A 13915-nucleotide genomic window follows, 5' to 3' on the forward strand; every position below is an offset into this window, starting at 1 on the left:
TCCTATTGCTCCACCTTTTGGCCCTTTCGTCTTGCCTTTCATATGCAACACTTTTTGTTGTAGCTGTAAGTTTAACAGACACTTTCAACCGATTCTTGGTTGTTGAGATTTGGTTCCACACTTGAATGTCCATCTTGGCTTGGTTGGTTCTTGGTCTACAATTGAGCCACAAAGTGACTGATTATATCTCCCTAGGCCTTGACTATTAACCTATTGCAGGCATGTTCCACGTCATTAACTTTTGCGATACACCTTCTCCATATAAAACATGAACACATAGATATACAATATTAGAAGCTAAATACAACATGAGTTCCTTAAATCCATAGCTGAATTTGATTGCAATATAAACATTCAAATCTTCACCTCTTCCAAAAGCAAGTATTTGAACATTGTTGATTTTAGACCAACCATATTGTGGCCTACATTGCTGAAATGCATTGGACTCAAGTTTTCCAGCCATTGATAGCAGCTTTCAAATAAATCTTTTGGAGGCACTAGTACCAGTTTTCAATGTTGTTGAATATAGGAGAATCTGTTAAAACAAGAGATGATTAATAAAGAACCCTTCTAATTTCAAAGTAATAAGAGCTTCAATATGTCATTCATGGAAAAAATACACTAACAACACATGCTTTGCAGGAAATGACACTTACCTTAGGATCCTTTGCCAACATTGAAAACGTGTGACCCTTCATAAGCCTTACATACACCCCTTGCATTCTGCTACATTGGCACCATGTATAGTAGATCTCTACTGCATTTTAATCCTTTGCCGGGTAGCTATGAGCAAGTACACTCTTGCTAGAAATTACTTTTATAGTGGATAGTTCACACACACACATACACACAGTAAAGAAGGAGATGTTGCAGCAATTGTGAAAAGGATTTTGAAAAGAGATAGGGAGCTAGAGTAGGAAAGTTGATGTTGCATGTCACGAAAGAGGTTATGGAACTTAAAAGAGAGAGGTTATGGAACTTAAAAGAGAGATGCAAGCTTGGGAAGAGACCGAAAGTGGATTGGGAACCTAGAAGTTGGAGCTATGGAGATAGAAGTTGCAGATCTAGAATGAGATGTTGAAGCTATGGAGAAAGACGTTGCAGATCTAGAAGAGAAGATGTTGGAGCTATGGAGAAAGAGGTTGTAGATCTGGAAGGAAATGTTGAAGCTATGGAGAAAGAGGTTGCAAATCTAAAGGGAGATGCTGTAGCTTTGAAGAAAGAGGTTGCTAGTTTACAAGGAGATGTTGTAGCTATGGAGGAAGAGGTTGCAAGTTTAGAAGGAGATGTTGTAGCTATGGAGGAAGAGGTTGTAAATCTAGAAGGAGATGTTACAGAGGTAGAATGATGTGTGGTAGGCTACTTTACAAAAAGATGCACTAGCATGAGAAGAGGAGGAGAGAGAGATGTGAGGGCATTTTAGAGAGAGAGCAAGGATAAAGATTGCAGATCTACACTTTTCAACCAGCTGAGGGGAGAGAAAGAGAGCTTGGGAAACTTTTGGAGGGGGAGAAACAAGAAGAGAGAGAAAACAAAGAGGGGACAAGAGAGGGAAACCTTTAATATTTGAAAATTGAAAAGGTGCTTTTGAGGGGAGAATAACTCGAGCCAGATCTTGTAAAATCTGCATATATTCCCCAAGAAAATAAGCAAAAGTAATCTACCCCACCATTCTAGCCCTTGATCAAAGCTTGATTAAGTTTTGAATATTTCCTTAAACTGCCAAATAAAGAGGCCCTCCTATACCCCATTCCCTTCCTAATGATTAGACCTTAACAATGTGAGACATGTCATTGGGGCATTTGGGAAGTGTTCTCCATCATTGCACCTATGACCCTTGCAAGTTTAGTAGTTATATCTTCAAACCCTACTTAAGTGCTTGTTTTGATCACATTCAACCTTGTTTCCTTCACATTTCTGGCCTCCTAGCCAGTTCATGGATACTCAACTTTGCCAAGCTCATATCGACAACCTTCAAGCATCGAGAGTCATTGATCAACTTAGCATAAAGCATTTGACATGTTTGATCTGGTATCATAGGTCATACTATAACCTTTGAGGATGTATATATATGTGTGTGTGTGTGTGTGTGTGTACGTACATACATATGTATATATCTTTTGGTCTCATTTGCTTTGTGGGAGTCTCCTCTTTATCTAAAATTATGTCTCTTTTGCTCTATGGGAGATGGGAGAAACTTTATATATTTATCTATATATCTCGCTGTCATTGGCTATGTGGGAGCATGCTCTCTCTCTCTCTCTCTCTCTCTCTCTCTCTCTCTCTCTCATTTGATGATAATATACATTTAATATACATGCTCTCTCTCTCTCTCATTTGATGATAATATACATTTAATTTATTTAAATATATTAAAATAAATTTATTTAAATAGATTAAAATAAATTTATTTAAATAGATTAAAATAAATTTATTTAAATAGATTAAAATAAATTTATTTAAATAGATTAAAATAAATTTATTTAAATAGATTAAAATAAATTAAAATAAATTAAAATAAATTAAAATAAATTAAAATAAATTAAAATAAATTAAAATAAATTAAAATAAATTAAAATAAATTAAAATAAATTAAAATAAATTAAAATAAATTAAAATAAATTAAAATAAATTAAAATAAATTTATTTAAATGTATTTGAATTTTGCTCCCAATGGCTACTTGAGAGCCCCCCCCCCCCCGCTCTCTCTCTCTCTCTCTCTCTCTCTCTCTCTCTCACACACACACACACACACACACACACACACACACACACACACACACACATGATGACATTTTTTGGACAAGCATTTTCTAGTGAACGCCTTTTTGGTGCTTAGCAATCTTTTCACAAAACACTAATTAAGCACGATATATTAAAAACATTGGTTTAGAGAAAGTGATAGAGAGCGAGAGACCAATAAAGAGAGAGGCTCATATTAGAACATTTTGTCTTTTTTAAACATTATTACGGCCAAAAAGTCCATGTTCTAATCATTACTTACCTTTATCGTTGAACCATTTTTTGCATGTACCTTTCTACTCCTTTGTGTCTTTGACATCCTCTAACATGGTTGGCTATTCTGTGAGGTTTTGAGAATACTCGTGACTAGTGTCATCTCAATTTGTAAAAAGTTTGTTCCAGTGTTGAGTCCATGTGTCAAGAGTCCTTCTCAACGATGCATTGCGGTGGGACTCTATATAACCGATGCTCTCACAAAATCAACACACCGAGGTTGTGAGAACCACCACATCATCTATGCTTAATGCTTTACATAATCGAGTCCATGAAATCTTCCCCTATAATTCATGAGTCTTCTCTAAACCTTCAAAAAACTCAACATTGCATACGTTTCTAACTTGTTGCTCCATAAAATGCAACCATAGCTTTATCTTATCGCCTAAAATATTAGTCAACATGTTGTAGGAGGTGGTTTAGGTCAAAACCTGCATTGAAGATTGAAGACATCCTTTACTAAGGGGTCTTTTCTATTGAACATTATGAAATGCTACAAAAATACTACATTAACAATAGATGTTGTGATACCAAAGTGGATCAAAAATCTTATGAGTACATGGTTTTGAAGCCCATTGTATCATGTGACTTGTGGTTTTCACAAAACCATTGGTTGTAGCAAAACCACTACATCAAAGAACGTTAGAAATTTTCAATTACTTACAACATAAAGCCAAGAAAATGACAACATTGTCAATGAAACCTTCATAAATAGCTCAACTATAGGCAAACACATTAACATTACAAAAGTGGCTGACACTATTAAGGAGGAGGGGACTGTTGGAAGGTGAGAGGCGAGAATGGTTGGTTGCTTCCAATTCCCAATTTTGTTTGCACCTCTGCTTGTCACCTTTCACCATCCCTTCCAATTAGCCATTACTCACACACACACCTAGAGTATGACAACACACACACACACACACACACACACACACACACACACGAGAACAAATTGTCAAGGGAAGAGTGTAAGAGGGGTGTAAGAGATGTAGACATAATCATGGAGTACACATGAAAACACAACATAGCATAAGAGAGAGGAAACGGGAAAATTTTAGCAACTACACAAGAAAGGCCTAAATATTGCAGCCCCAAACTCCACGACACCTCCTGTGGAGTTTGGTATTTGATATTTGATTTATTAGAGAAGGTAGATACATTTTAAATGAACCACATTGCTGTTCATAGACAATGGGGGGCTAACAGGACCAAGACATGCTTATCAACAAAGAGCGGCCCCAGGAGCACCTCACCCAATCCTTAGGACAGTGTTACAAATGTGGTGGTGACCACCTTATGAAAGTTTGTCCTCACACAGAGATCATGAGAGTGAATGTGTATTGTCCATATTGCAACATTATGCATTTGATTAGTGAATATCCAAAAAACCCAAATAAGACAGTGAAAACTACATTAAACATAGTGGGTGCGATCCCATCCAAGTAGCGGTTTAGAAAATGAAACGGTGATACCCATATAGGTCGTCACAAGAGCACAAGCGGAGAAAGCAAAGGAAGAATCGATAATTGTGAAACATAAAAAAATGCACTTGGTTATGAAAAGAATTGAATGAAACACCTAGAAAGCCAAGAAGGCATGTATGAAAGCTAGAAAGGAACGTGAACAGACAGTCCTAGCAAAGGAGTTAAAACAAACCACAGATAGATTAGAGAGTCAAACTAACCTTCAATTGGAGACAAAGATACCAAGGGTGCAAGTTCTGGAGGATCAATACTAGTTGAAAAAGTGAATGAACCTCTAGATGCACTTATGAAAGCCTACGAAGCAAGACTTCAGACTAAACAAATTCAAGAACAAAAGTGGATGATGTACCCTTATACTGAGTGAGAAAAGCAAAGGTTGGAGATGTGTCAAAAAATGATCCAAACTGCCCAAGCTTTGCTAGAGCCACTTGCAAGTAAGCCAAAGAGTTGGATCAAAGTTCCAACTCTGACATCAATAATCTTGTCTAGGCATGAACTAAAGGGATCAATGGGAAATACATAGATGAAATAGAAAAGCCCAGAGTATTGATGAATTCCACAGATCAGGCATTTAAGGATCTTCACTCTATGATACCAAAAGCTTATAGAGAGCATCATGGCCTGAAAAGCTTTGGAGACACATACGAGAAGCAAACAATACAAAAGAGTTGAGTCACAGAGTCAACCAACCCAGTAAGCGAAGGTATGTTTTTCTTCCACCCATTGAAGAGTTTGAGGCAGAATCTCAAGATGATCTACACCTTTACTCATACTGGGTAGATAAGGGGTCAATATGCACTTTAGAGAGTCAACCTCATTTGTTGAAAACCTTACCCTCATACATAGGAGATTATGAAGCCATATTAGAGGTGAAGATAGTGTCATCACAAATGCTCTCGTAAAAGAAGGCTATGGAATTTAAGGGGTTGATAGATATATTATCCACGCTTGTGACTTTTACTATTATGCTAGTAAAGCTCCTCTAAATAAGACCAAACATGTGGGTGACTGTGGAAAAATGCTTGGAGATATTCAGGGTAAAAGATTCAACTTCACAGATTTAAGAAGTGATCCAAGAGCTGAACAAACCTCAATTAAACACGAGTCTTGTACTATTAAACAAGGTTGGTGAGTATTGCAAGGGTCAAGATGGGAATACTATGTTTTGAGTAGAATTTCAAGATGTAACAACCATGGCAATTCTTGATAGTGGAGCTAGTGTTGCTATTGCCACCAAGCAAATTTGAAAAAAAGGGGAAAACCTGTCTTGAGCGCTACCAAAATGAGATAGTAGCTAGTGGATGGGTACAAGGAAAAACCCCTGGGACTTCTAGAGAAAATAATTGTTACTTCTTGCGGCATTGAATATGAGCATACCTTTGCCATAGTTGACTTTGACAAGAGGAAAAATTACGACTTTTACTTGGACGACCATCATGAAACAATCAAATTAAGATGGTTCAAGACTGGGGGTATGATCATATATACCTCAGAAACATGGAAGCAACAACGTGTATAAACCTTAAAGACCATAGCTACAAAGGTGTGAACCAAATTCCAATGGAGGAGTTTGATTCCGCTACAATAGTCAGAGCTTCTGACTTAGTTGGGCAAAACCAAAGTACTATGGATGTGCGGTGTATCACAATGTGGGAGTTTGAAACAAGAAGAGTGTATCCTGGAAAGGGCGCTTGAAGATAAGAAATATGTTCTTGAACCTTTTCTTGAAGAAGCTCTTGAGCTATTATAATGGACTCATATCCTAGCTGTTAGAGCTATATACGGCTCACTCTACTCAACTTGGTCTCACTTATATATTTGTATCTTGTCCTCAATATGAGTCAGTCTTTGGGATCATACATGTGTTGGAATTAGGGTTGCAGAGAAACGCACACACCTTGGAGAAGATGAAGGAAGCTCAAGGCACACAATAGAGAGTGTGTTACTTAGTGTGCAATGGAAAGATAGATAGCCCTAGAGTGATGGGTGTATATACAATGCTCGGGGGGAAAAACCTCCTAAATGGGGAAAAAATACCCCGACGGTCCTAGTGTGTTCACACACATCACTACCACATGTATATGGTAACAAATCCCCCCTTGAGTGATGCGGTGAATGAGAGATGGCACATAACTTCAACTATTCATGCACTTCCAAATGAACATTGTTTCACTTGATTCATACTCAGAACAAGGAAGACACAGAGAGAATGAGACAAAAAATAAGAGAAAGAATTTGATAAACTGCATCTAACACCTGGAATTCTGCCATTGATACAAAATAAATTCGCCAATCATCATCACGCTACATAACTACAAAAACTTGTTCACATGAAAGAGCCAAACGACCTTCTAACTTCTTATGCTCTGAAAAGTCACCATACTAGACTAAGGTTCATACATATGTCAAAAAGTAATCCTCCTAAGTCATTAGGAAGGGAATGGGGTATAGAAGGGCCTCTTTATTTACCATGGGATTAAAAATGAGCAAATGGGGGACTACCATTTGGATTGAAATGGTGGGTGTGGCAGGCTCTAAAACTGAGTGGTCAAACTTATAGGCCTAGAGGTGGAGGGGTCTTTTCTTTATTAATAAAATGAGAAAATAAGAAAATTTGAACCTTTTTCCATAAAGCTGGGGTAAAAACCCACTCTTTCTCTCTCTAGAGGGTATTGACTCCCCCCCTTCCTCCCTAAAAAGGGGTCTTTCAAACAACGTGCTGACATTCTCTCTCTCCTCTTTACTGTCTCTAAGGCTACTACATCTACTGTCTCTCCCGTTTAGCTATAAAACCCTACATCTTCTTCTTCAAGCCCACCTTTCCCTCCAAACACCTCTTGCAACATAGAGGTTTGAAACCTCCCTTCTCCATTGATCACTCAGCCTTACCTTCACACCTCTACAGAAAGCTGTAGATCTACAACATTGGATACTCTAAGGTATCTTTATCAACACCTCCCTTCTGCATTGATAACGCAGTCTCCCCTTCACACCTCTATGGAAAGCTGCAGATCTGCAACACAACTTCTTCTGGAGTGTCTTCATCAACACCTTCTTTGGTTCTTCTTCCTCATCTAGGCATGAAGGTGAGGTTAATCACTCAACCTCACCTTCAAACCTCTACATGAAGGTATAGATCTAAAGCAATAATTGCTTCTTGAGCATATTCATCAACACCTTACTCGGTCCTTGTTCCTTATCTAGCTCTGAAATGATCTCTCCTCACTCATCCACATCATTTTGGAGGTTTGGCATAGGAGCATTGTTGGGTAAGATTATTAGGCTTATGCATGGTAAGGACATTGAGCTTCATTCCTACTTCCAATTTTCTCGTATCTTTGCTCACTCACCGTGCTGGTTTTTGTTTCCATCTTTCATGTAGAGATTTGTAGCAATGACATTATCTGTCTTTGTATACATCTTAGCATTTCTCATTATGCCACACTAATAAAAACTGTGTATATAAACTAATCTTCATTTTTGTCAAAACATGTGTTGCATTGATTTCATGGCTTCTGTAGGTTCTCCTCAACGTGGGAGTTTTATTGACTCAATAAGTTGCACCAATGTGCAAGTTGATAGCAGTTCTTCACTTGCTATCATGACTACAAATTATTTATGTGGGTGAAAATGCGGCTAAGTTCATGCTGTTTACACAAGGTATCAAGCAAACATATGGCTTCTCAGACACATCATTGAAATGGGAAGATCATGGGTTTCAAGAAAACTCAAGATCGCAAGCATCTATCAAAGGTACAACATGTGTATATAGCTTCTCTATTGGTGCTTGACATGTCTATGCCTCAACATAGGTTTCTTGCAAACTGACATGTTCTCCTTCTATTTAAATGTTTTGGATTGTACCATTTATGCTTTTACTTCAATATATGCATAATTTGGTGTATTTTCCTCTCACATAGTTTTCCATATAGTTTTGCAGAGTGGGAGTCAATGGAATCTTTTACAGGCAGCTTTGAAGCTATTTATGTGGACATAGGCAAGTTTTTATATGCAGAGTGTTTATCCTGAGAGCTTCCCTCACAAGAGATATTCCTCTATGGCCGTGCTTATCTCACATCAAATGCTCTATTATTGGTGAAAATTGGTATACAAAAACCATATTACAAATCAAGGCTTGTCAATGAAATTTCCATACAGAAGATGGAAGCAAACAATGGGAGTATGGGAGGCGCTCGACTCCAATATTGTTTTTCAAGAGATTGCGAACCTTCAAATATTCCCCCACACTAACAGTTTTCCCAATAGTTGTGTCAATGATGAAAAACACATTAGCAATCTTAGCAAGTACCTCAACCTATGAATAGTATTCTTTTTGTGTGAATAGCAAAATTGTAAGGTCTAAAAAAGAGAAGGGTTTTATTTGTGGGGACATCTCATTCCCGTGATGTATCATTGTACAAGCTCAAACATAGAGCCTTATGTTAATGAAAATTATGTTTTACATCCCAACTCTGTGCATAACTATTGATTTAAAGTTTAATTTAAGTTCTTTTAATCTTTTATTCAATTTTATAGGTGTGATTATTGTGGTATTTCATGAATATTTTGAGTTTTGAGCATTTCAACATTAAAAGTGATTAAGTCTTGAAAATTGGAATTGAAGAGTTGTATTATTTTGCAAGTGCACGTTTAGTTCTCTAGTTATCTTTTGCACAAAAAAATATTTTAAAACTTAATTTTTAGTAATTAAGTGAATTCTAAGTACTACTACCTATAGGCACACAAGTGTGAATATGAACTCATTTTAAATGACTTACACCATACGATTGTTGATTGATTTGCTAAAGCATGTGTACAAATGTAACAAGAATTTTTGATATTGCGTATTGAAATTTGTTAAAGGGCTTGCTAAGAGGGATTACAAGGTAGATGATCACAATTGCCTCATTGACTTGGGCATGGGATGTATAGGTATATATCCAATTTCTTGATTGGGACATGGGCCTAGGTTTGCTAGTGCTTAAGGAAATGGAGAGGGATAAGAACAAAAGAAAAACCAGGAGGAGAGATAGGGAGGTTAAAGATATAAGTGAGCATGAAGAGGCCTCAATGAAGCTTGTGCTCCTACATGACTCTAGTCTGACGGACAACATAAATTAAAAACTAGATGGAGATGAGGTGATAGAAGAGGTTCTAGACTTTAGTATGAAGCTTTGGAAATTATGGAATTTATGCTCTTTTTATATTTTTGTATATCATGCAAAACGATTATGATGGCTCTCCATTTCCTATTCTTCTTATTCATTGGTGGTGGGGGAGGAGGTGATTGTTGTTTCCATGGAAGGACAAAGTTCTTGTACTTTTTTCTTGACTCTATAGGACTGTTCATTCCTCTGTGGTTTGAGCTGTATTCTTCTTCCTCTTTTAAACTTTCTTTGGCATGGTCACTAAGGGTCTGGTCTTGCATACCCTCTTTGTAAGAAGTCTACTTATCTGAGAAAATGGGGTCACTTGGAAAAAGATTCAAAAGAATGTGTTGCGTTCGGGACGTTGTGTTCGGGACTTGTTGGGTTCATCAAAGTATGGGGTTTTTTTTGGCACCATGATCAAGCTACATGCCTCATTTTTGGGTCGCAAAATTGGAGTTTTCCATGCGAGGCCATGTTTTGGGGACAGATTATGGCCAAATCAGGCATCTTTTGCACTAAAAAATCACGCCGGGGGTTGTTTCGGGACCCGAGGGGTCTGTACCAAGCTCCGTGTGCGACGGCACGCCAAAACCATGTTCGAACTGCGAACGACGACGGGGGGATGCTTGATTTGGCCATAGTCTAGAGTTCGAATATGGGTTTTGTGTGTCATGGTGCACGGAGCTTGGTACAGACCCTCGCATCCCAAAACAACCCCCCGCCTGGGTTTTTGGTGCAAAAGATGCCTGATTTGGCCATAATCTGCCCCCGGAACATGGCCTCGAATGGAAAACTCCAATTTTCGACCACAATCCAACCAATATATTTCGACAAAAGAGAATATTTAGGGGAATTTTCTCGAGACCGGGGATTGATTTTTAATTTTTTAGCGAGTGATTTTAGTTTTTCAACGAGTAATTTTTCTAATGTACAATGGATTCTACTCATTATGGGGTCTTAAAAATGTGTTCTTCTAAAATAAGAATTACAAGGATAAATTAAGCTCTATACTTAACGCATTTCAATGTCCATCTTTAACAAAATAATTCGTTAAATCGCAAGAATTTTCACTATCATCAATGTATGTTAGATATTTCTTAAGTTGGCTCAAACTTTTTTGAAAATTCCGTTTTAGGTATGTAGTATAGTAGTGAAGCTTCTACGATATCTCAATAAAGATTGATGGAATTCAATACTCATTTAGGCTCAGTAATAAATTGCAACTTATTGCATAACTTCTATTTTTTTAAAAATCCATTTTTTGGGTCCTTTGAAATCAAATAGAAGTCTTATCATGTTTTTAACGTATTAAAACTATACGTCCCATGAATATTTCATATTGTATATGGAAGTTATGGTCAGATTATCAAAATCTACCATGACCTGAGTGGTCTAAGCCACTAACTTGATCCAAGGAATTTTTGCGCATATGTCCTACCACTTACCCCACCATTCTAGCATTTGGTCAAAGATTCATTAAGTTTTAAGTACTTAACCTTCCAGATAAGAGGCTCTCCTATATCCCATTCTCTTTCTAATTTCTATAAAGGCTAATTGTACTATTAGCAGCTATATGTTTCATGTTCACGTTTCAAATTCAAATGTCCTTTATTTAGAAATACTAATAATGAGCTTTCCTTTGTTTTATGGTGCCTTCTGACCATCCTTTCACTAGCAACTATTGATATCCAATTATGTACATAATGTGTCAACTACAAACATTCTTGGCTAACCTGTTTCTCAACACAATTTTTTGTGGGGCCTAGAAAATGAGGGAAACAATAGTATTTCAAGACAAGTGCACACAATTAACCTGAATGACAACATAAAGTAACTTCAAAACAATGACAAAGTTCATTGCAAGTAAAGAGATGACACAATAAGATGGTAAAGGTTGTATTCCATTAATCAATTACATGAGCCCACTCGCTTAGCATTTGGGTTTTGTACTTAAGTGTTCTGTACATGAGAACAAAGCTAGGCTCTCTCTCACACTACCATTCTATTGCTCCACCTTTTTTTTTCCGAGAAAAAGATCGTTCTATTAGTTACTGAAACTGCCCATAGGGCTACAAACACCTCTTCAAGAGAGGGCTACAACAACCATGATGGGAGACTCTCCCAATGAAAAAACCAACATATGTACAATGGGGCTAAACCAAGAAATGGGGGGAGGGAAAAGCCACACAGGTTGTCGGTAATGCCATCGGACTTCATCATGATTTTCGGGGTATTGTGCTCAAAATTTGGAGAAACGAAAAAATTTGTTCGTCTTATCGTGCTCTTCTATTTGAGTTCTAGGTTTGCATCAACGGGATTTTGTAGCAGAAAGTTATGTTGTTTTTACTGCAATCAAGCTTGACGCAGGTTTTGTCCTCGTGCATCTTTGTGAAGCGTCTGCGATCATTTTTCTAATTCTAGCGTCAACTTTTCAAGCAAATTTAGCTTTTTGCTATTTATATTACGGCCGTCGATCTTGAGTCTCACGTCGCGTCTCACGGCACTCTATTTTTAGGACTCTTTTATTATTAACGTCTCCTTTTTCTTATTTTTTGGGTGACGTCCCTCACATATTTGGACAGTGATTGAGCATCCTTCCTGCGTTTATCATCGGCAAAACACGGTCGTCATATTTCTCTCGTTTCAATTGCGACCTTCACCATATATGGTGTGTAAATTCTACGATCTTACATTATACGTCTTCATAACCAGATATGGCTACTTGTCAACGGTCTTCTGGCCAACGTTTTGTTCCTCCTTTTTAAGACCAAGGGTTTCTAGGGTGGAGAGCAAAGATATTGTTAATTCTTGAATGTGATGAACTCTCTAAGATTGTCCTTGGAAATTGTGCATGTCTGCCTCAAATTGTTGATATGGATAATGACAACGTGCTTATCATTGAAGGAACCTATACGTGAAGACTGGCACATTGCGTATACGGATTGGCAACGACGTGATAAAGCAGCTCGTCGTCAGTATATTCTTTTGACTCTTACTGATTCCCTTTTGCTTGATGTGTATGAACTGTCTACTTCCCATGACGTATGGAAGTACCTTATTGCAAACTTTCAGAAGGAATCTGTTATAGAAATACTTTATTTGAGAGGTTTTCTTAACAAATTACAATATGAAGTTGGTTCTGCCATGATGGGACATTTTGAGTCTTTTAAATCCATTATTAATCAACTTGCTGCTATCGGTGATCCTGTTCCACAAAAACAATTGATTTACACTTTTCCTTGTTTGACACGGTGAAGGACTCTTCTTATGATAACATTGTTACCATTCTTTCTAATAAAGATGGTCTCGATTTTGACCAAGCCTGCATGTCTTTAATTAAATACTCAACGTCGAATGATGTAATGCTGGTCATGATACAACTATGATTTTACAAGAGGAGATTGAGTCACAACATATGGAACGTGCTTTTTATGCTCAAACACGTCCATTTCAACAAGAAAACCGCAAAGGTGTCCGTTGCGGTAATATTTTTTCTCATCTCAAATTACTAATAAGAAATATTCTTACTGTAAGAGAAATGTCTATACTGAAGATGAATGTTGAGCACCTCACCATGATGAAGAACACAATATTACCACTAAACAACCATGTTTATCTAGAGATTCTTCTTCTTCTTCTTGTGAATGCTGTAAACGATCTAATCATCCCATTTGTATGTGCTATAAGCGTTGATTCGACACAGATCGTAATAGAGCATATGCTACTAAACATCAAAACAATATTGTACTAGAAACAAGTTGCATCCTATGTTCAATCGCTCTAGACAGAATACTTCATGTACGTGATGGATCTCTTTTTATTATCGATTTTGGTGCTACAAAAAATACGAAATATCAGTTTAAGTGGCTCCATAACTATCATCCACTACCAGCTCAACGTGTTGTTTATCTTGCTGATGATATGACTTGTCAAGTAAAGGGTATTGGAGATTTATATCTTGGTACCTTATCTTCTTCCACTTGAATTTTGCGAGTAGTATTACATATACAAGATCATCTTCAACGTAATCTTTTTTTAGTTGCTAGGCTTATTGATCTTGGTCTCTTTGCTGGATTTGATCATACCAAATTCCACATTGAAAAAGATGGACAAACTATAGCCATGCTCCTTGAAATGGTAATTTGTTTGAACTCTCTCTCGATGATGCTGCATCAAATATTGTCACTGCTCTAGGTGATTATGATTGCAAAGTATGGCATCACCATTTTGTTCATACTGATTTCTCAAAACTCCTTGATCTTGAGC

General features: G+C 37.3%; 1 protein-coding gene across 1 annotated transcript; it reads left to right on the plus strand.

The window, feature by feature from the left end:
• Positions 1 to 1043: 1043 nt before the first annotated feature.
• Positions 1044 to 1348, plus strand: LOC147462892 (uncharacterized). Its single transcript, XM_086527697.1, has one exon. It carries the CDS (start codon positions 1130 to 1132, stop codon positions 1346 to 1348), a length of 219 nt encoding a protein of 72 aa, XP_086383823.1. The 5' UTR covers positions 1044 to 1129.
• Positions 1349 to 13915: the final 12567 nt, after the last annotated feature.

Source organism: Adiantum capillus-veneris, chromosome 2 (genome assembly GCF_014529385.1).
Source record: "Adiantum capillus-veneris isolate H3 chromosome 2, ASM1452938v2, whole genome shotgun sequence".
Classification (NCBI taxonomy): domain Eukaryota; kingdom Viridiplantae; phylum Streptophyta; class Polypodiopsida; order Polypodiales; family Pteridaceae; genus Adiantum; species Adiantum capillus-veneris.

Excerpts from the sequence above, each read along its gene's own strand:
- LOC147462892 (XM_086527697.1), top strand. The coding sequence starts at position 1,130 with ATGGAGAAAGAGGTTGTAGATCTGGAAGGAAATGTTGAAGCTATGGAG.